Here is a 23,626-nt window from a genome sequence, read left to right as displayed (position 1 = left end):
CTATGATTTTTATGACTTTTTTCAACATACTATACTATGATTTTTTATGACTTTTTCAACATACTATATTATGATTTTTTATGACTTTTTTCAACATACTATACTATGATTTTTTATGACTTTTTTCAACATGCTATACTATGATTTTTTATGACTTTTTATGACTTTTTTCAACATACTATATTATGATTTTTTTTATGACTTTTTATGACTTTTTTCAACATACTATACTATGATTTTTTATGACTTTTTTCAACATACTATATTATGATTTTTATGACTTTTATCAACATACTATACTATGATTTTTTTATGACTTTTTTCAACACACTATACTATGATTTTTTATGACTTTTTTCAACATACTATATTATGATTTTTTTTATGACTTTTTATGACTTTTTTCAACACACTATACTATGATTCTTTATGACTTTTTTCAACATACTATATTATGATTTTTTTATGATTTTTTATGACTTTTTTCAACATACTATATTATGATTTTTTATGACTTTTTTCAACATACTATACTATGATTTTTTTTGACTTTTTTCAACATACTATATTATGATTTTTATGACTTTTTATGACTTTTTTCAACATACTATATTGTGATTTTTATGACTTTTTATGACTTTTTTCAACATACTATATTATGATTGTTTATGACTTTTTATGACTTTTTTCAACATACTATATTATGATTTTTTATGACTTTTTATGACTTTTTTCAACATACTATACTATGATTTTTATGACTTTTTTCAACATACTATATTATGATTTTTTATGACTTTTTCAACATACTATATTATGATTTTTTATGACTTTTTTCAACATACTATACTATGATTTTTTATGACTTTTTCAACATACTATACTATGATTTTTTATGACTTTTTTCAACATACTATATTATGATTTTTTATGACTTTTTATGACTTTTTCAACATACTACACTATGATTTTTTTTATATGACTTTTCAACATGGTATACTAATACTTTTTGGGATATATTATACTTTACTTACTTTACTTATACTTTTTTTTTATCAAAGGTAAAGTATTTTTTTCTGTATTTAAATAGACCCAGATGAGTATGTATTTTTTTAAAGTTCTTTATTAAAGTTCATGCAATACAAGTTTATAAATACAGTAGATGTAATAACATAAAAAAGAAAAACGTGCAAACCAGTGCATAATGTGCAAAATATAATAATGTGCATCGAGTGTGTAAAGTCCAAGATCTTTCATAAAGTGCTGTGAGTTATATCTACACAGTGTGACTGTCTATCACAGTCTGCTGTAGAAACATTGTACATCTGGTCTTCCACAGTTTTAGACAAACAATTCACAGGATTTTTTGTATCAGCTCTTTATGTTTCACAGTGAGTCCATCTTCCTTTCCTGATCCTTTCCATAATTTTGTCAGAAACTAACATTCACAATAATCTCAGCCAGTTCCAGCATTCTCGCTCAATACTGGACCGATTTCCGAAGATGTTTGTTCACATTAGTAATTAACACACCAACGCATCGGACAATATGCTCCATTATATGAACGAAAACTTAAAAGTACCGGTCTGATGAAAGGCGCTGCTCCAACCCAGAGAGCAGCTCGACCAATCACAGGAGGGGGGCGACACAGCTTCATTTGCATAAAGTGTGTATAAGAACAGTGGCTCGCCAGCTTCTGCGCTATTCGACCGTTACTGTAAAGTACCGAGAGGAACCATGCCTGAACCAGCGAAGTCCGCCCCGAAGAAGGGCTCCAAGAAAGCCGTGACCAAGGCTGCCGGCAAGGGCGGCAAGAAGAGGAGAAAGAGCAGGAAGGAGAGCTACGCCATCTACGTTTACAAGGTGCTGAAGCAGGTCCACCCCGACACCGGCATCTCCTCCAAGGCCATGGGCATCATGAACTCGTTTGTGAGCGACATCTTTGAGCGCATCGCCGGTGAGGCCTCCCGTCTGGCTCACTACAACAAGCGCTCCACCATCACTTCCCGGGAGATCCAGACCGCCGTGAGGCTGCTGCTGCCCGGGGAGCTGGCCAAGCACGCCGTGTCTGAGGGCACCAAGGCCGTCACCAAGTACACCAGCTCCAAGTAAACTGGCCCGCTGTTACCAAGACAACACAACGGCTCTTTTAAGAGCCACACACTCATTCTACTAAGAGCTGACGTTTCTCTATTTGAAAGTATATTGTGTGGCCTCTAGTTCCCTGTTATCCGAAATCTAGTTAATGGTAACATCGCATCATAACCTAATGAATGTGTCTGGTAAGTAGGCTACAAATAAAATGTTGAATAGAAACTTTGAATGTCTACATAATATCAATTGATGAACTGATAACCAGGATGTAGCCCTGTGTTCCCTCTCTCTTTCCATTAAAGGGCTCCATTAAAACACCATTTACATTTATACAACACTAGATTTAACATACAGACATCTGATCAAATGGATAAAACTTTCTGAAAAGCTGTAAGACTTCATTACAGCCCATAAATATTCTCTGGAAATATAATCAGGCTTTTTTTTTTTGGTCCAGCCTGATTATATAGAAGAGATTATACCACATTAAACGGCCTTTTATGGCACACGTTTGTTCTTTGTCTATAATTTCATCTAATGCATCATTTAATCTATTCATAATTACTTTGGCTAATATTTCATAATGAGTGTTCATTATAGTCAGATGTCTGTAGTTATCAATGCCATTTTCATCACCTTTCATATACAATATTTACATTACACCCATACAGCCAGTGTTCAGACCTTCATTACACATCTCTGTGAGGACGTTTGTTACATCATCGATATTGAACTCATACTGAAAGCTGTTACAGCGTCATCCCATTACAGCTGCAAAGATTAATCCATTACTTGTCGACTGAATCGCTAGAAGAGAAAAGGCCTCGAGTGCTCAGAAGTTCAACAAATATTGGTGGTGTTTTAAAGACACAAAAGTTAAAGAAGACAAGTCCAAGGCCCTATTCTAGCAGCAAGTTAAAAGTTCTTTATTTAGATGGCTATTTCATATTGAAATTGTTAGTACACAAACGGCCTTCTTCGTCATTTTGAGTCATTCTTTATGAAATATAAGTAAAACTCGTGATTCCAGCTCCCTAAATGTGAATATTGTCTAGTTTCTTCACTCCTCTGTGACAGTAAAAGGAGAATAGTTACTGTTCTGCTTTCAGGGAGGCAAATGCATCGGTCTGAAATAAACTTTTAACCTATGTGACTGTAATCCAGGTAATTTGGCTGTGGATTAAAAGATGTCATGTAAAGTGTGAACTAATCCCATGAAGTCATAGTGACTTGATCATGTGTTAATGGTGAGCAACAGTAAGTCTACTAAAAATCATCATGAGTCATGCTTTAGTTAAAGCTCCTGTTGTCCTCGTGTCAGATTTGACCAGTTTTCCATTCACTTCAATTCAAATTTATTAGTTTCCAGATGAGACATTTGGGTTTCTTTCAACCAATTTGCCCCAAAATAACATGGATGGTTCCATAAAACGCTCTTCACGAGTGAAATTAAGGATGAGATCTCTACTCTCATTGAATTTTGGGTGTTTTATAGCATTATCCTGACTAAACGTTGACATATCTGTGACTATCCATTGCCTTCATTCCTCTGATCTTAACCATTAGTCCAAATCATTCATAGTTTCTGTTTTTTTTTCTAACACAAACATTTGATAATGTCATATAAATGAGGTTTATTGACCATAAATTCAAAAATAAGTGTAAAACTAGTGTTAATAAGTGTGTTGTCGTGGTGAATATACTGTATGGGGGAAATAAGTGTCAAAAACGTTGAAAGAAGCGAGCAAAACGTGGGGAAAAATAGTGTCTAAAAATGTTGATTTTGACCTGGGAGGACAACACAAGAGTTAGACATCAATCAGGTGATTTGTGCTAAATTATAATGTGTTACTGTTATTACAATTACAAGCTTTTACAATGTCTGTACAGGTGGCTTCACCTGTGAGTCACTGTGTTTGTTATATAAACAATATCTGTCCATATGGTCCATACAGTATATCCATATTTATTCTGTTATTCTTATTATATATTCTGCTTATACACTGGATCTATATTAGTCTTACTACTAGTATAATGTCACTGCTACTACATTGCACATATCTGTACATGTTGTTCATATTACATAGCCATATTTATTCTGCTCTTATAACACTGCACTATATTTCTTGTCCTGTCTATGCACCACCTATATATCTATCCTATATATCTATATCTATACCATCTATACTTGTATATCATATTGCCCTTTTCTGCTTTTTTTTTGTACTTCTGGTTGGATGCAAACTGCATTTCGTTGTCTATGTACTTGTACTCTGCACAATGACAATAAAGTTGAATCTAATCTAATAAATTCTGAGCTTGTCCCATCTTCTGATTTAACAACGATGTTTATGTTTGTGTATTGACTTGTATGTGTGCTCTTGTTTCTTCTGTCAAAGCACTTTGTTGTTTTTTAAAAGTGCAATATACAAGTAAAGTTATTAGTATATATATATTATTAGTGTTGCAGTTCATTTGTATTAAAATAAGTCAGAATAACAGAGGACATGTCCACAGTGAGCAGCTCTGATAGGAAGTCTGGCCAAAGTGCACCATAAGCCTCGGCCATCATCGGTGTGTTTGCTGCCACCAGAATAACTGGATTTTATTACAAACTGGTCACCAACAGATGGTTGTTTTTACTTTGAGTCCCTGAACAAACATGTGGACCGTCTGGAAAACAGCTTTTGGTGCAATTGTGATGCATTTGAAGTCATTTTAGGAGAGAAATGAGAGTGAAAAGCCGCCGAGCAGTGCTGTTCACGGCGGTGAAGAGGCGATGTTTGGAGGCTCCACAGACAAAATGCAGAGAGCACCAGAGCTCTGCGGGACTTCAACATGAAGAGACACGAGCCCGCTATCGGCCCCGCAACTTTCAGCCCGCTGCACTTCTCCAACATTTAGTTTGGAGGGTTTTATCAGTGAAGAGAAAACACACAAAGTGGCATCCAGACTGCTACGGAGGAGCCAAGGGGCAGGGTTGAGTCTCCACGGTTCTCATGGTGTGTTTAAGTGCAGCCTCGTGCTCCGGAGTCTCCAACAGTCTCTCTCTCTCAGTCACTGTGATCACTAGCTGCGTCGGAACAAACGAGGAAACAATGGCAGAAGAAGTAGCTCCAGCTCCAGCCGCCGCGCCGGCAAAAGCCGCCAAAAAGAAGGTGAGCAAGCCGAAGAAGGCCGGGCCCAGCGTGCGCGACCTGATCGTTAAAACTGTGGCCGCGTCCAAGGAGCGGAGCGGCGTGTCTGCGGCCGCCCTGAAGAAGGCTCTGGCTGCCGGAGGCTACGATGTGGACAAGAACAAGTCCCGCGTCAACACCGCCATCAAAAGCCTGGTGGCGAAGGAGACCCTGGTCCAGACCAAGGGGACCGGGGCGTCCGGATCCTTCAAGCTCAACAAGAAGGCGGCCGAGACTAAGGCCAAGAAGCCAGCGGCCAAGAAAGCGGCTCCAAAAGCCGCCAAGAAGCCCGCAGCCGCCAAGAAACCCGCCGCGGCCAAGAAGCCCAAGAAGGCCCCGGCAGCCAAGAAGGCAGCGGCCGCTAAGAAGTCCCCGAAGAAGGTCAAGAAGCCCGCCGCAGCGGCCAAGAAAGTAGCCAAGAGCCCCAAGAAGGCCGCCAAGAGCCCCAAGAAGGTGGTGAAGAAGGCCCCGGCTGCTGCCAAGAAGGCCCCCGCAAAGAAGGTCGCCAAACCCAAAGTGAAGAAAGCAGCACCCAAGAAGAAGTAAAGCTGTCATCGCTCTGATGAACAAAAGGCTCTTTTAAGAGCCACCACATCTCCTCAAAGAGCCTCTTCCTGTTTATTATTCACGTTATTAACCAATGACTCATTACTTATATATATATATCACGACTTTAACTGCTAGAAGAAGAGGGAGAGTAACAGGGGAAATATAACGGTTACATTACAACTAGCTATTGGCATTTAGCAGAGTACAGGTACTGAGCATAGACTGTATATAATAATAATAATAATAATAATACTGTCTATGGTACAGAGCCAATGAAATGCAGTTGCCATCCAACTAGAAGTGCAAAATAAGCATTAAATCCCAAAGTGCAGTATTCTGTGCAGTTATGTAGACGATAGAGATTAATTATGTACAACAGTGTATGGTTAGATAAATACAGGTTTTCCAGATTACATGTCTACAGTGACAGATAAGCAACATAGAGGGTTATGTACAGAAAGTATAAATAGACATAAATATACATTAGCGACTGTATTGAGAAAAGCATACAGCAAACATTAACACAACTTAACTAAACAGTTCACTGTTATAAAATAAGGACCAAAGTTATCTAGTTGCTCTTAGGCCCACTTTATTATTCGTTATGAGGCATTACGGTTCGTAAAAACTCTAAAGATAATGTGGTATACGTGCAGTTTAGTGTCCCAAATTCCCCTTATAATGTCCTTAATTAATGATGAACCTGCTAGACCACCTGTGTTACCCTAACCTTAACCTGTCTCAAATAAGACCCTCATGTTTTGGAAAATAATTTGTGACACTAAACTGCACATAAGTCAGATAATGTAGTTTTATAAGAGTAGGGAAATAAAAAGGGTCTGTGGAAAAAAAGACCTTATCTTACCACTAGTCTCACACACACACACACACACACACACACACACACACACACACACACACACCTTGCCCAATAGTTATAGTGTAAAAAGGGTAGCCTACTCATTTTATAAAACAAAGAGAATGAATAGTCACCATAACGTGAATTAACTATATTGCCTTTTTCATTGTGAGTAATTTAACCCCCCCTCACACAGTCACCATATTAACACACATCCGGGACGTTTATCTCTGGAGATTTTTATACTGTAAACTTCTGCACATAGCTGATGTATATTTGTTGACAACCTGCACAGCCTGGTTTCCCTTTCTAAAAGTTATATTGCAGGTTTTTTGTAAGTATCGTGTTGCACACCTTAAACTGTGATATATGTTGTTTGCAGGCAGTTTAATGAAAGCTGCTGAGATCAGATGTGTGCCGGCACAGTCCCCGATTTCTGCATTTGTGTATCAATTCCCTCTCAACTCAAAAGGCTAAAAAGTTTGCTGTTTGTGCGCCCAATTTCTGAACGAGGTGAGCTAAATGTTGCCATATGTACTTCAGACTCATGACTTTGTTGTATTGCTTAACACGTTAAAATAGGTTACTATATAACTATCCTAAAATCGAGTCTATATGGCAGTCAGGACTTATCTAGTAAAGTGAGTTTATAAAAAAGAAATGTAAACAGGAGTTTGCTCTTTAAGGGTTTGTGTGTGGCTCTTAAAAGAGCCTTTTTGTGAGTGTGTTGTGGTGCTGAGTGAGTTTAAGCCCTCTCTCCGCGGATGCGGCGGGCCAGCTGGATGTCTTTGGGCATGATGGTGACCCTCTTGGCGTGGATGGCGCACAGGTTGGTGTCCTCGAACAGGCCGACCAGGTAAGCCTCGCTGGCCTCCTGCAGAGCCATGACGGCGGAGCTCTGGAAGCGCAGGTCGGTCTTGAAGTCCTGAGCGATCTCCCTCACCAGGCGCTGGAAGGGCAGCTTGCGGATGAGCAGCTCGGTGGACTTCTGGTAGCGACGGATCTCCCTCAGAGCCACGGTACCGGGCCTGTAACGGTGAGGCTTCTTCACTCCGCCGGTGGCCGGGGCGCTCTTACGGGCAGCCTTGGTGGCCAGCTGCTTCCTGGGAGCTTTTCCTCCGGTGGATTTACGGGCGGTCTGCTTGGTTCTGGCCATTTTAGTTTCTCTGTCTTCTCTGTGTTCACAGCTAAAGAAAGAATGCCGGGAGACTGAGAACAGCGGCTTTATAAAGGAACTGCCGGAGCCACGGCGGCGCTGATTGGTCCAGGCAAGGAGACACGCGCGCTTTAGCTGAGTAGCTATTGGACAAAGGGAATTCAAACTTAACCGCTCGAACAACGGCTGAATAACGGCCACAGAAAGACTCCTTTTCTCTCCTCTGTGTGTTTAACAATCGTTTAATGGTTGGCTGGATGATTTGAGTTGTGTATTTTGAGAAAGGAGCTTGGGAGAGAAGACTGGATATTTTGTTTAATAACGAGCTGTAATTTGTTAAATTGAAATGAAATGTTTGAACCGAACACTACAATTAATATTCTGTTGTCTCATAAACCCACGAGGGCAGTTGGTGTAAGACAAAGTAGAAAATCCATCATACTCATTCAACTTTTAAGTATTCTGTTTCATCCACAGAGAATACCACTACATCGACATGTTGACGGTCTTCACCATTGTTTCTTATTTCTCCAGATAGTCAAATGTGAAGAAATGAGACAGGGAGCTCTTAAACTGACGACCGGCTTCGAGATGGTGACGCTGCTTCAGACCTCTGGCTGCTGATTGGCTCAGCGCCGCGGCGGAATCTCCGCTGCTGATTGGAGCGGCAATCCTTTCAACAAGCCCGCCAAAACGCAGAGCTCCGCGGATATAAAAGGGAGGGTTTGCGCTGTTAATGGCACAGTCTCTCTCTGAGAAATCATCGCAAAAAATGTCTGGACGAGGAAAAACCGGAGGCAAAGCCAGGGCTAAGGCCAAGACCCGCTCTTCTCGGGCCGGGCTTCAGTTCCCAGTCGGCCGTGTTCACAGGCTGCTCCGCAAAGGGAACTACGCTCAGCGTGTCGGTGCCGGAGCCCCCGTGTACCTGGCGGCGGTGCTGGAGTACCTGACCGCTGAGATCCTGGAGCTGGCTGGAAACGCTGCCCGCGACAACAAGAAGACCAGGATCATCCCCCGCCATCTGCAGCTGGCTGTCCGCAACGACGAGGAGCTCAACAAGCTGCTGGGCGGAGTGACCATCGCTCAGGGCGGCGTGCTGCCCAACATCCAGGCCGTCCTGCTGCCCAAGAAGACCGAGAAGCCCGCCAAGAAGTAAACAACCCAGGCTCTCCCTCTCTGACTGCTGGACATCAGCCCCCCAAAAGGCTCTTTTAAGAGCCAAACACACTCCTGATAAAGAGCACTGATTCCCATGTTGCTGTTATGCATTTAAACTAAATTTATATTATGCACACACTAATGGATTTGGATAACTATTCGGCATTGTTTTTTAGTTTCTTTCACATGAAACTAATGACTGATAACGTAGATGACTACGTGACTTTAAGTTTTAATCTGTCATGTTTGTAACAACAATTTAATCAGCCTTTCTGTATTCACAATGGAAGTAAACTGAATGCTCATCTCAAAGAATAGTTGGCATGCGCTGTCTGGAAAGACTGCACAAATATTTTTCAAGTGGTAAAACATGATTGTTTTTATTCATGTTTTACCTGGTAACTAAATACACCCATTGCCAAATTAACTTATGACAAGTATTGTATCTGAGATAACAAACTTCAGTGCTTTTCAAGTAGTTACGGCTAGATTATCCACAAGCACGAGGAAGAACTTTATCTTTTGACAAAGGTGGTCGAAACTGCATCTAAAATCATTGGGGTTCCACTGGAACCGCTCCAAAACATTTACTGGTAAACGCAGCACTAAGGAGGCAGTATTATCAAAGAGTGTTTAGTTAGTTTAGTTACTTCTGTACTCTTCGGTATTATGCAGGATTCTAGTCATCCTGCACACAATCTGTTCTCCCACCTTCCATCAGGGAAACGTTTGCAGATCATCCCAACGTGCACATCACATTTCAGGGGTAGTTTTTACCCCCAGGTAATAGGGTGGGAATCACCAAAGGCCTCACGATACAATATCATCACGATACTTGTCACGTTGCGATTTTAAACATATATTTTAAACAATATTCTGCGATATATTGCAATTCATTACCTTTTTTCCAACTTCAAATTTTTCTTAATTTCAAATGATGTCCCTGCAAGGAAACTTTGTCAACATCTGTTTTATCTAAAAAATATATATTTCTGTTTGTTCATCTCACTTCAATGTTATTGCTGCAAAATGGGATTATCAAACAGACAAACTGACCAACACATATATAATAAAAGATAGATACTTGGCGTCTGTGTATCGATACAGTATTGCCACAGAAAGTATTGCGATACTATGCTGTATTGATTTTTTTCCCCCCACCCCTACCAGGTAATGGACCTTTTTCACAGCAGACATTTTGACTTGTCATAGTAGGAAAAGCACAGCTGAAATTGATAACCTTAACGATGGCTCAATTCCATCAAGTGTCCCAGTAAAGCCTGGTTCACACGGGACGATTTTAAAATTGTCGGCCGATTTTCCAATCCTGAGAGACTCCACACACGGCGATAAAAAATCCCGGGTCTAACAGTTTTGGTCGTACAGCGTGTGGTGCGCAGCACACGGCAAAATCAACACATCACACACGAACCGATTTGACTCCTGAGCATTCCCAGGTCAGACGGGAAATCTCGCAAAATCCCTCGAGATCAAACGTGACTTCAGAGTAAACAATCATGGTGGACAAAGAGGATGCTGTCGGTACACGATCCGTTCTGCCTGCACGATCCGTTCTGCACATGCGCAAAATGTTCGCGCATGCGCGGTTGTACGAGGATTTACGACACTGCACGATCTGTTCCACGCTTCCGGTCGACAGCCAAGCTAACGTTAGTTTAGCTAACAGCTAATTCGGCTAACCGCTAGCTGATTGTAGCGGTCTGCCGTTAGCCTCCACAGGCAAGCTAACGTTAGTTTAGCTAACGGCTCATTCGGCTAACCGCTAGCTGATTGTAGCGGTCTGCCGTTAGCCTCCACAGGCAAGCTAACGTTAGTTTAGCTAACAGCTAATTCGGCTAACAGCTAGCTGAGACAGCATGTAATAACTTTAAAAGACCCTCAAAATAAAACTTGAAAATAAACGTTGACATATATAACAAACACCTAACATATATAACAGCTGTTACGTCAGTTCTACTTTACTTGTGCTCATTTAAAATCCAATCACTCAATACTTGTCTTTATTGTTATGACTGTGAAGTCTTAATTTAGCTGTAGCTGCTTTTCCCATTACGTTTGAGTTAACGTTATTTTAGACTGAATCTAGCTGTCAGCTAGCGGTTAGCCGAATTAGCTGTTAGCTAAACTAACGTTATTAGCTGTTAGCTAAACTAACGTTAGCTTCCCGGTGGAGGCTAGCCATAGGCTAGCGTGGAACAGATTGTGCAGGTCGTATCCTCGGTAAAACAGTATTATCTTGCGCATGTGCAGAACGGATCGTGCAGGCAGAACGGATCGTGTACCGACAGATGCAGTGGCGATAGTTTGTAGTTGGTTTTTAACCGGAAAAAAACGTTATCAAAAGAAAAGGCGATGGTCAAAGACGTGGAGACAACGCGAGAATGGACTATACTTGCTCTGCTTATCTCCGACGTCCACCGGACTTTCTGGTGCGCCGTGCCGGCGGCTGTTTTGATGTTGTTTCCCGGTGCTTTCCTCGCCGCCTCGTCACCTCGCTTTCTGATTGGCTACACGCCACAGTCCACAGGCTGCGTGCTCTTTTGTCCCCGGGGGACACCACACACAAGGAGGTATCGGGCCAAAACAATCCAACATGTTGGATATCCCCGATTTGAGATGGGAGCGGTCCCGACGTCCTTCCGAGCAGACGAGAGCAGTCTTAACACACCACACACGGCAGGAACATCTGATCAGATTATTTTACCATAATCGGTGCATCCTTAAGATTGTCGGAAGGGGGGAATCGGGGCTAAAATCGGCCTAATTATCCTGCCGTGTGAACCAGGCTTAAGCTATTTCAGTGAGTCAGCATGAACAACACCAGGGCCTCTCCTAAGTGGTATGCAGCCATCATTAATGGTCTTGAATACACCTGTGCATTTCCTACTATGACATGTCAACATGTCTGCCGTGAATAAGGTCTATAAGGCTACTGAATGATAGTACAACAGGAAGGAGGGCTGAGGTCTGAGATTAGTCACTATGTTTACTGTGCTTGGATGTTTTTAAATGTCATTTATTTATAATTGTTACTTATTGACTGGTGCTGAGAGAGTGCCAATGCACATTGTATTTCATTGCTGTGGTTCTCTGTACTAATATCCGTCTTTTAACAGTAGATGGCGTAGTTGTTCCAATTTAGTAGAATTTAAACTGAACCCATTCAACTATATGTTACAGATGCAAATCAACCAGGTTGTACATGACGTTCTGCTTCCTGGTCCACAACAGGTCCAACTACAGCCCAACACATACACACACACACACACACACACACACACACACACACACACACACACACACACACACACACACACACACGGTTAAAGCAGGGAACCTTCTCCAAGTTAAACACTTCTTAAGACAGCGGGTGCATCGATATATCCAGAGGTCGAATGTAACTAAGTACATTTACTCCAGTGCTGTACTTTAAGTCCTAATTTTGAGGTACTTGTACTTTACTTGAGTCTTTTCTTTTCATGTCACTTTGTACTTCTACTGCGCTACATTTCAGAGAGAAATATTGTACTTTTTACTCCACTACATTCATCAGTTACAGCTTTAGTCTAAAGTTACTTTACACATTAAGATTACTGCACACAGAACACATGTAGTTTATAACATCTGATGTTTGATTATAAAGTAAACTAGTCAACAATATAATGGCTACAAGTCCAGCTGAGATGATTAGACCATTAAACACACAAAGAGAAGTGTGTGTGTGTGTGTGTGTGTGTGTGTGTGTGTGTGTGAGACTATTATACATGCAACTGTTTGGATCCTTCACAGTTTCTAAAGTGGGAGGATGTACTTGACTTTTAACTACATTTTCCTGATGATACTTACACACTGAAGTAACATTTTCAATGCAGGACTTTTACTTGTAACAGAGTATTTTTACAGTGTGGTATTAGTACTTTTACTGCAGTAATAAAGTATCTGAATACTTCTTCCACTGCTGCATAACATACAGGAAACATGGTGCTCAATACATCATGAACTCACTGTACAAAGACTCCTAATAAGACTGAAGTATCCGTCGACTGAATTCATGATAACTTCTCAATATCAACTTGAACCTGACAAACATACGTATAGGCTACTGCATTAATAATATACACATGACGTTTACAGTACAAAGGAAACAGTGAAAATACTAGAACGAGTCAGCAGAACTTACTTGCTTTGTGATGACTCAGATTAAGATTCAAACGTTCTCAGGACTCACTTTGGGGAATTTTATTTTTTGGGACGTAATTAACCGCAGTAGGCTAATATGTGAGATGCATTCACACCTATTCTCTGCAGGAAATGCAGTTTATGTAAGACTCTCTGAAAGCAAAATAGAAACTCTCATTGAAATATTAAACTGTTTTTGTCACGCAGCGCCTACACCTGTTGAGGAAACTTAGAGCTTTTAGTGTCAGCAGGGACTTTTGAACCGTGGTTTACCGATGACTCAACCAATCCATACTCACTTTCAACATCTCAGCCTGGTACAGTGCCCCCCCCTCCAACACAAAACTAAACATGCACGAATAATAAAACAGGCCAACAAGATAATGGGCTCCCCCCCAAACTCCCCGTTTGTACGTACCGTTTGTACGTACCGTACCGTACGTCAGTAGCCGGAAAGACACTATAATCACACAGCACCCCCCCCCGTTGGTGTCCTGAAATCTCCTCTTCAGCAGCACTTAAACCAAACTTTTACTCTTTCACTCCTATCTATATTCTGAAGGTTTCTACACAGGGCTTTGTTCAGATCTCATTCACAGCCTGATTCATACAACATCTTATAGAGGAGACACACCAGTCTGATAATCAGGCGTCGGGCCGTCTGGCGAGGTCGGTGACTCGAGTCTGTTCGGTGTGTCCCGTGCCGTCGGCCGTCCGAGGAGCCGTCGGCCTTCATTTTGGCCGACCTGACATGTTCAGTCAGAGACAGGGCAGTCGGGACTCACCCGGAAATGGGGAGCAGATGAGCCGCTCAAAATCTGACGAAAATCTTTTAAACTGACCTTTGTTGATCTGAAATGAAGACAGATTCAGCAACTGCACGGCCTATTTCTCTCTTAAAATGTTTTCAGAAACACGTTTCGGTGAACTATTTTAGTCCAATATGAGATCGTATTCTGAACGAGCCGCCATGACAGTCTGGCTGTGAATTTCCGGAGAAAAAAGACCCACGTGACGCGTTCGTCCAATCAGCTGCCGGTTTTCATTTTCTGGGAAATAATCAGACTGTTAATGGAAACTGTCGGTAGACGATCCGTTCTGCCTGCACGATCCGTTCTGTACATGCGCAAAATGTTCGCGCATGCGCGGTTGTACGAGGATTTACGACACTGCACGATCTGTTCCACGCTTCCGGTCGACAGCCAAGCTAACGTTAGTTTAGCTAACAGCTAATTCAGCTAACCGCTAGCTGATTGTAGCGGTCTGCCGTTAGCCTCCACAGGCAAGCTAACGTTAGTTTAGCTAACAGCTAATTTGGCTAACAGCTAGCTGCAGACAGCATGTAATAACTTTAAAAGACCCTCAAAATAAAACTTTAAAAATAAACGTTGACATATATAACAAACACCTAACATATATAACAGCTGTTACGTCAGCTCTACTTTACTTGTGCTCATTTAAAATCCAATCACTCAATACTTGTCTTTATTGTTATTACTGTGAAGTCTTAATTTAGCTGTAGCCTGCTTTTCCCATTACGTTTGAGTTAACGTTATTTTAGACTGAATCTAGCTGTCAGATAGCGGTTAGCCGAATTAGCTGTTAGCTAAACTAACGTTAGCTTCCCGGTGGAGGCTAGCCATAGGCTAGCGTGGAACAGATCGTGCAGGTCGTATCCTCGGTAAAACAGTATTATCTTGCGCATGTGCAGAACGGATCGTGCAGGCAGAACGGATCGTGTACCGACAGAAACAATACAGAGCAGCGCCGCCTGCTGGTATGGAGACGTATTACGTTTCGCGCACGCGCAGAGCGTACGCTCAAGTCGGCGTCGCCTCAGTGTGTTCTGAGGCACTTTTTGGACCTTTGCCGACGGTCGGCCGTCTTTTTGGTGTGTTAGGACCTTTATACATAACAACATGGAGAAAATGGATTTTTGTGTATGGCTGTTGACAGTATTTTCTGATTTATGGATAAAAAGACATATCCAAAGTCATCTTGGGACTCTGCCGTGTAGACGGTGTAACTGAAGGAAAAGTTTAAAGATGTTTGTCAAAGAAAAGAGAATATAGATTAAAATATCACCCTCACAGTTCACAGATCTTTTCATCCACTTTTATTACAGTATAAAATTCAAGTTAAAAATTCATGTTAAAAGTAGAAAAGATGTCTCTCAGTCTCCTTCATGGTGTCATGGAGGATGATTCTTCTTCTGTGTGAGTCTGGGTTTGATTTCTGTGAACAAAGAAGAGTGTCACTGACAGAGTTTCAAGACAAGCAAAGAAACTCAACAACGTTTATATTAAAGGTGCTCTAAGCGATGTCACACGATTTTTAAGCTACAACATTTTTTTTGTCACATACAGCAAACATCTCCTCACTATCTGCTAGCTGCCTGTCCCCTGAACACACTGTAAAAAACATCTCCTCACTATCTGCTAGCTGCCTGTCTCCTGAACACACTGTAAAAAAACGCGGTCTCTGTAGACAGCCCAGGCTCCACAAACGGCAACAAAAACAAACTGCGCCAACCTGCACCACCAAACATAACAAACAGTGTTCCAGAAGTTGGAGAAGTTTTTTACAGTGTGTTCAGGGGACAGGCAGCTAGCGGATAGTGAGGAGATGTTTGCTGTATGTGACAAAAAATGTTGTAGCCTAAAAAACGTGTGACATCGCTTAGAGCTCCTTTAATAACCAGAGGTGATGTATGAGAGGTTTGGGCGACTCAGGAACAACCTCAGCAAACCAGCAGCGCTACAACTCCACCTACCTTCTCTTCCAGCAGCGTTTCCTACAGAAAACCCCCCCGATGATGATGATGATGATGATGATGATGATGAGGATGAGGAGGATGAGGATGAAGGGAATGATAACAGGCAGCTGTGACTGTGGAACATCTGTCAGACACAGACAGCAGCAGTGAGACACGAGGAAGACAGAGCTGGAAATGGTTTGACTCTTAAACAACAGACACAAAAATCTAATATTTACCAAAAAACAACAACGATCCAACATGAAACATGGACGTGCAGAACCCCAAAATAACTAAACTAAAATAAAAAAAAACTATAAATAGTTTAGTCAGTCAGTTAGTTACCTGCCAGAGGGGGAGGGGTCTAACACACCTGGGGCTGGATGTTTATGTAATGGCAAAATTTCATTTAAGCATGATTCTCTATATTTTTTCTGTTTTATTTCTTTTTGTATTTCTCTCACAACTGTTGAAGGGAGCTTATCTCATCTCCACATGAAGACGTTGATATTTTCATCCTGTATGAGGTGCCAGGGAGTCTGGAGCTGAATGCGTACGGCCTTTAATGTAAATGTAAAACATCTTCTTGTCTGTACGGTTGCTCCCTTGCCAGTCCAAGATGTATGGGGAATGTGACCCGGGGGTGATAGTGGGGCGAAGGCAGGGACACTGAGGCTCCAGTAAAAAAGATTCAAAGTCATGTTTAGACCAGACCATGTGGGGATATCACTCCCTTTTCAGTTTGGGTATATAAGCTCTGTGTTTCTGTTCACTCATTTGAAGAGACTTTCCACACCTGTGCTGCGTGCCTTCTGTGAAATGTGTGCTTCCTTGTAAACTTGCAAGTTTATAATGAAATACAAAAACCTAACTTGGTTTAGTCTAAGACTGTTTTTATTTGTTTCACAATTATTTTACTTCCAAAACCTCTAACACCTGCTGCATCGAAAACTTCCACCACATTTACATGATGAGTACGCACAACAACTACGTGCACATCTTTCATACCAATGTGAAGCCCTGACCTGTACTTCAGACCAGCGTACACACAGTTTTCTAGAGAAATCTGACGGTGAGATGGTGACATGAGATATGAGGGGGGGACGTTGTGGTAAAAGCTTGTTTGTCGAGGTTGTCGTCAGTCTTCTATAAAAGTACTTGAGTAAAAGTACAAGTATGTTACCAGAAAATGACTTTGGTAGAAGTTAAAGTCACCTTTTAGAATATTACTTGTGTTCTTTGATATATAAATAAATATATATTAAAATGAAGAATGTTCTGAAGATGTAATTCCACTGTTTTGGACAATTTGTAAAATTGGCTTCAAAGCCCGGCACACATAGTCTCTACATGCGTTCACAGCTACCGGTGGGAGAGGAAATGAGGCTCGTGCATGCGCGCCCACTTCTACAATGACTGAGATTTATAAAACAAAAATTAGGCGTACGTGCCTCTTTATAAATCTGACAGAAGAACACGTCTGCATAACTCTGACTGTGTGCGTGAACAGTTTTAGTTGTGCGTCTACACAGAGTTGAACACATCTGGAGCCAGAGGTTCCTACTAGAGCCTGGATCGGGGCCGAATTTTTCCGTCCGAACCCGGCCCGAGCCCGACAGAGCCGTGACCGAACCCGGCCCGTCAGGCATTATGATATCTATGTCCGAGCCCGACCCGAGCCCGACACAGTTAAAATCTTGTTTTTTTTTCTCATACTAATCATACTAATGTTTGTTTCTGTGGAAAGCTTTTATTAAGCAATTGGAAGGCATTCGGAAATGTCAACAGATGAGGTCATCAGCACACACGGGGGAACAAGCGCACATTAATAATCTGTTTAATTTAAAATGTTCAGTGTGTTAACCTTTCCTGATCGCTTCGATTCCGACCGTGGTCAGAAAACCAGGGGAGGCTCGTTACCTCCAGGGCCGACGTTATATAACGTCGGGGTTAAAATCCCGTTTCTGGTGAGCAGATGAATGAACTTGGTTTTCAGTCTGGAGATAATCTCGGACACCGCACACACTGTGTACAAAACTTAAACTTATTCCACCAACTCTGCTCCGGTCGCATCTACACGTCTGCTTCCTCTTTTCTCTATCTCTCTTCTGCCCACTTTACACACACACTGAGCTCTCTTAAAGGAGCCGCAGCACCATTTTACAACAAATGCCTTATCACGCTGATGTGACCGAGCCGGGGCCGAACCCGACCATCATTTCTAAATATCTGTCCGAACCCGGCCTGGCCCGTCGGGTACCGTCGGGACCCGTCGGGCTCGGGTCGGGTATCCATGCCTTAGTTCCTACTATCAGACAGAAAGAGTAAAGCAGTAAAGGACACTTACCGTCAGAGTAAGGAGGCGGTTCAGGGCATTCTGGAAGAAAACACATATATAGAATATTTTTGTTACAACCCCGGAGTCTCCAACCAAAACGGGGGCAGCAGTGTTTCTAAATGTGTTTGTTTAGGGGCTTGAAAACGCGGCAGTAGTGTAGCTGTAGATGTAGATGTAGATGTAGCCTCAGTGGACTCAGACTGTATCAGGGTGGAGATATCTGTGAGATTCTTACCACTCTTTGAGAGGATGACCTGGTCTATTCCAGCCTCCATCATCACTTTGACTCCTTTGGTTAGGTTACGACACACCACGAAGACCGTCTGGTTGGTACAGACCAGGCAGCTGGAGTCAGGAGGATGGGAGGAGGAACAGAGAGGGAGGGGAGCGTCCTGACTGGTCCTGGTCCACAGAGCTCCATTATCATTGTTGCTGTCATAGAGCAGGGAGGCTCTCAGTGCAGCTGGAGCATCCGGTCTGAAGCAGTCCATCCTGAGAAAAACAGGGGACAGGAGAAAGGTAAAGGTAAAGGTACTTTATTGTCACATACACATACATGTAGCGAAATTCATTCTCTGCATTTAACCCATCTCTCAAGGGAGCAGTGGGCAGCCAATCACAGTGCCCGGGGACCAACTCCAGATCTGAGCCAGTGCCTTGCTCAAGGGCACTGACTGGAGAACCTAGTACATGTTTTTGAGAAAAGTCATCAAAAGTGTGCTTTTATTTGGACATATCTGTCTGAATCAGACGGCGACAGAATGACCCACACAAATAAACACACTGCATCTTAAAATGTCTTTCACACAGTACACACTTAGCCGTGTTTTACAGATGAAAACATGTCTGATGGTGTGTGACGTCTGTTCTGGAGGCTTGTGATGTTAGTGGTTTAACGCTGTTGGTTTTTGGTTTCATAACCATTCAGTCTGTCATGCTCCACTGGGATGCATCACTTAATGACATGTTCTACTACTATGATATGCAGGTGCTGTGTTACTGATGTACCACTGCAACAACATAATCAGTGGTGTATCGTTCAGCACTTCCTGGTTTGGTTATCTGTAATGTTGTGGCATTAGCACGTTTTTGTATGCTCACTCTTTCAACCTGGAGAGAAACTTTGAGCAACTAGCAACTAGCAACCAGCTATGACCAACCAACTTGCAACACTGATAGAACACACACACACACACACACACACACACACACACACACACTTCTCCCTCCTACTGTATGTGTGGTTTGGGTTAGGGTTGAGAAAAAAGCACTTAATTGATGTTAACAGTCTATGGATTATTCACACGCAAGTCGTCTCATCACGGGTATTTTTGGAGAAAGCCTGAGATCTAAGAAGCCAACTAGTGCTTTTCTGTAATTGTTGGGCATATTTAATGTCAAGTAATAACTACAAACATGGCCTGAAGAAGCGGTGTATGAAAATGGGAAATGCATGATGTTCAATAAGTGCCTCAGGTTTGTGTCTAGACATGTTCCCATCACAGCATCTCTCGACGACAAAACGGCCCAGGAAATCACGCGTTAATTCAAGTATAATTACAAACATAAAGTTTTACAATGTGTTCAACAATGCACATCCTCGACTGTTTATCTGAGACTGGGTTTCTGTCGCAAGAAATAACAAAAACTTGGTGTGCAAAAAGCATGAAGTGAAAGCTTCTCAGTCACAGTTAAAGCCTGCGTTTCTATGCAGGCTTATACTGTATATGTGCCTCATTCTGAGCGAGTAGGCTAACTGTATGTTTAGAGCACAGAGAACTATATTTTGCAAGCATATTACATTACATTTTGAACAGAAATTAACATTTGCAAAAATATATTTTTCCTTTGAGCAAACAAAAACCTATTCCGTGCTCAATAAATGCATTTGCATGTTTGCTATTATCCATATTAACGTGCAATAATAACCCCTCTCACTCATTACTCATGTGCCCTCTCAAAAACTCTTTCTCTGCGCGGGGAGCGCACAAAGTTCAGAGGATGAGAGCGAGGGAGACATGACCGGAGCGCAGCAGCGTCTACCATAGCTGCCAACAACCCTTATTCCCGGGTTTCTCCCGTTTTTTTTAGCCCTATCTCCCGGACCCCTCCCGGTTTGTTATTTTTCCCGGGAAACTCCCGTAATTTGCATGGCCCAAACTCCTTTATAAATATTCGAACCAATATGCTTGTCTGATGTTGAACCGTTGCCAGATCTTGTATGAAACCCATCTTATTCACACAATCCACACACCATACACAATCTTCAACCCGTTTGTCACCTCAACCTGGCAACATAGAACCCTCAACCTGGCAACCTATAACCCAGTTGATCTCTGCGCAAGCTTCACGGAAAGTTCAGACCCGAAAGCGAGCAGATAAACATGGCAGAAATCGAAATATAACTGTAAATTTCAACAGTGTTGGGCGCAACAATTTACATGCATCTTACCTAGTCATACAACCTCCACGCTTTTTGTAAGGTGTGTCACACAGGTGTGATTTTAATGTAGCGCACGGCGGGAAAAATGACATTACTCAGCACATTAAAACACAGCGGCACCATCGCGCAGAAGAGGCACATAAGGGCACACAGGGGATTTCATCCTTCATCACGAAAGGACAGACAGAGGCAGAAAACGTGATGCAAGCTGAACTCACTTAACACTTACAGTACACTTAACAGCACCCCCCCCGCCCCCCGCCATGTCCCCGCACAAATCTCCCGGAGTTTGAGGACCAAATGTTGGCACCTGTGCGCAGAGAGTTTTTGAGAGGGCACACGAGTAAACTGCGTGAGAGGGGTTATTATTGCAAGTTAATATGGATATAGATAATAACCCCTCTCACGCAGTTTACAGCCCTCTCAAAAACCCTCTGCGCCCAGGTAGACGCTGCTGCGCTCCGGTCATGTCTCCCTCGCTCTCATCCTCTGAACTTTGTGCGCTCCCCGCGCAGAGAAAGAGTTTTTGAGAGGGCACATGAGTAATGAGTGAGAGGGGTTATTATTGCACGTTAATATGGATGATAGCAAACATGCAAATACGTTTATTGAGCACGGAATAGTTTTTTGTTTGCTCAAACGAAATTATTTTTTGCGAGTTTTAATTTCTGTTCAAAATGTAATGTAATGTGCTTGCAAAATATAGTTCTCTGTGTTCTAAACATACAGTTACTCGCTCAGGAATGAGGCACATATATGACGCCAATAACGCCAGTACTTCGGTAAAGTTGGAAAAAATCTGTGAATGTCTTTCCAACTTTACCGAAGTAATAAAAACTATTTTCTAAACGGAGAACTTTGAGAGATTTAGCATGTTTGTTCAAGCTGATGCAGCTATAACTGCATTATTATTATTATTATTATTATTATTATTATTAATGCAATGTGTTTTATCCACACAGCTAAGTCGCTGTGGACAAAGGCGTCATAAATGCCTACATAAATGCAGCATAATGTAAGAAAACATTTTACTCACCTGGATGTTCAGCTTCCCTGCAGTGTTGGTGGCAAATGGGCAAAAGAGACTGAAAAACGAGAGATGGAGGCGTTTATAGCTCAGGTAACGTCACAGTGATGTCGAAATAGGACTGCAGCCATATGATCACAGTAAATACAAGAGGGCGGGGTAGAAAGATGGACATGCATGCCTGATGGGACATTGTGAATTATTTCATGACATGATTCCTTATTTCAAGTTCCAGAGTGGAAGCAGATCCCATCAAAATCACTGAATATCCAAAATACTCAATGGAGTTCTGACTGTATAATCTTAATCATAATCTGTCTAAAATATTACCATTCATTGGTATTCTGTGTATTCTATGTTGCTGTCCTGTATGCGGTCTTCGGATGAGCTGGAGGTAGAGAGGCCGCTTCGTGTCTGTTTGTGTCCGCCTCACCTCTCTCTATCTCCCGCATCAGTATGCGGAAATGATCCGAACGCCCCGTCAAACACCGTCCATTAAAATAATCCCATATCAGACAGAAAACACCGGCAGCTTATTTCTGTTTCTCTGACTTCATTCATACTCCGCTCGGAAACGTCTCAATCCGCAGCAGGTGCAGCGAGGAGACGTAACGTTATAGGTCCACATTTTCGCAAAAAAATCCACTTTCTGTCCGGTAACTGATGAAGTCTTTTCCCCACAAACATCGCCTGCAGCTCCGCTCAGATTGAATACAGATATTTTCAGACGGGGAGGGGAGCGATGGACGCGCCTATCATTCATTTTCAGTGAGACACGAGCAGGCAGGTTGACAGGCGGAGAGTTGAATTGTCTTAAACTTTTTTCCTACGTGCAAAAATGCCGATTCTGCTTGTGAAGAATATTTGAAGACCTACTTAGCACTAAGCATAGTATGAATGTAGTCCCACCGCTGGTGTTACTGATATGTGTTCAAAGTTAGTTTAAGCATTAAACTTTGTTACTTGTCTGATTATTTTCCTTTGTATGAAAGATTACCGTAGTAACCTATAACAAAAAGTTTAAAGACCTCATATTATGCTCATTTTTTAGGTTCATAATTGTATTTAGAGGTTATATCAGAATAGGTTTACATGGTTTAATTTTCAAAAAACATATTTTTGAGAATGGACTTTGGGCTTTTTCACTTTGTAAACCTATAACGTGCACAACAAAGATATATAACACAATAAAGGAAAGGGGAAAACCCAAAAAGCAGAATATGACATAATGTATTAAACGTTAAAACGTTTACAAAGCAAGCAGAGTGGGTAGATCAGTAATTCAGATATGACTCATCTTCTTGGCTATAGCTTTCTGTTTCCTTGTAACAGTGTAGGCTCTTGAATGTGATGTTTGTACAGCTGGCACATGTGTTTGTTTCCTAGATGTTTCTGGTTATAAGTTTTAAAAACAAACAGAAACAGTAGTCTATTTATCAATAGACTATTCAGATCCTTTACTTAAGTAAGGCTATACTGCAGTGGGGGTGGCAGTAGCTCAGTGGAGTTGGTTTGGGAACCGGAGGGTTACTGGTAGGTGTGCACCGATCAGATATTAGTGCATGTATAGTGTGTACAGCACTATTAAGACTGTAAAACTGCAGTCCATTTACATGAATTAGAAGCTATACACACTGCGTTTTGCACATCCTGCACTAAAACATTCATCCTCATCATCTACACTGCACTCTTCACTCTGTGAACACAGGAGAGGTTAAAGGTCAACCTGTTACGGGGGGGGGGGGGGGGGGGGACAGAACGGACCCAAACGCAGAACTCAGGTGACAAAAGAGTAGGAGAGGGCCTGTGGGGAGGTGGACGCCAAGGAGCAGAATGTGGGACTAGTTCAGTTCATAGTTCATACTTCAAAA

General features: G+C 42.0%; 4 protein-coding genes and 1 long non-coding RNA gene across 5 annotated transcripts; 3 read left to right on the top strand and 2 right to left on the bottom strand.

Annotated features, from left to right (window-relative positions):
- The first annotated feature begins 1,721 nt into the window (after positions 1–1,721).
- LOC116059122 (histone H2B) lies at positions 1,722–22,015 on the top strand. Its single transcript, XM_031312083.1, has 3 exons — positions 1,722–2,123; positions 18,243–18,248; positions 22,002–22,015. The coding sequence occupies exon 1, from the start codon at positions 1,738–1,740 to the stop codon at positions 2,110–2,112; it is 375 nt and encodes a 124-aa protein (XP_031167943.1). The 5' UTR covers positions 1,722–1,737; the 3' UTR covers positions 2,113–2,123; positions 18,243–18,248; positions 22,002–22,015.
- Positions 4,603–6,273, top strand: LOC116059113 (histone H1-like). The gene has a single exon (XM_031312072.2). It carries the CDS (start codon positions 5,094–5,096, stop codon positions 5,814–5,816), a length of 723 nt encoding a protein of 240 aa, XP_031167932.2. The 5' UTR covers positions 4,603–5,093; the 3' UTR covers positions 5,817–6,273.
- On the bottom strand, positions 7,373–7,883 carry LOC116059117 (histone H3). The gene has a single exon (XM_031312078.2). It carries the CDS (start codon positions 7,832–7,834, stop codon positions 7,424–7,426), a length of 411 nt encoding a protein of 136 aa, XP_031167938.1. The 5' UTR covers positions 7,835–7,883; the 3' UTR covers positions 7,373–7,423.
- LOC116059127 (histone H2A-like) lies at positions 8,584–9,022 on the top strand. Its single transcript, XM_031312089.2, has one exon. It carries the CDS (start codon positions 8,607–8,609, stop codon positions 8,988–8,990), a length of 384 nt encoding a protein of 127 aa, XP_031167949.1. The 5' UTR covers positions 8,584–8,606; the 3' UTR covers positions 8,991–9,022.
- Positions 15,291–16,269, bottom strand: LOC118496208. The gene is made up of 2 exons (XR_004898709.1): positions 15,966–16,269; positions 15,291–15,427 (listed from the first exon to the last, which is right to left on the bottom strand). It is a non-coding gene; the product is annotated as an uncharacterized LOC118496208 (long non-coding RNA).
- Positions 22,016–23,626: the final 1,611 nt, after the last annotated feature.

Source organism: Sander lucioperca, chromosome 11 (assembly GCF_008315115.2).
Source record: "Sander lucioperca isolate FBNREF2018 chromosome 11, SLUC_FBN_1.2, whole genome shotgun sequence".
Classification (NCBI taxonomy): domain Eukaryota; kingdom Metazoa; phylum Chordata; class Actinopteri; order Perciformes; family Percidae; genus Sander; species Sander lucioperca.
Note: the sequence above shows the minus strand (reverse complement) of the source record. Positions and strands in the feature narration are given on the sequence as shown.

What these genes read in the sequence shown, in the direction of transcription:
- LOC116059122 (XM_031312083.1), top strand. Translation starts at nt 1,738, where the DNA reads ATGCCTGAACCAGCGAAGTCCGCCCCGAAGAAGGGCTCCAAGAAAGCC.
- LOC116059113 (XM_031312072.2), top strand. Translation starts at nt 5,094, where the DNA reads ATGGTGTGTTTAAGTGCAGCCTCGTGCTCCGGAGTCTCCAACAGTCTC.
- LOC116059117 (XM_031312078.2), bottom strand. Translation starts at nt 7,834, where the DNA reads ATGGCCAGAACCAAGCAGACCGCCCGTAAATCCACCGGAGGAAAAGCT.
- LOC116059127 (XM_031312089.2), top strand. Translation starts at nt 8,607, where the DNA reads ATGTCTGGACGAGGAAAAACCGGAGGCAAAGCCAGGGCTAAGGCCAAG.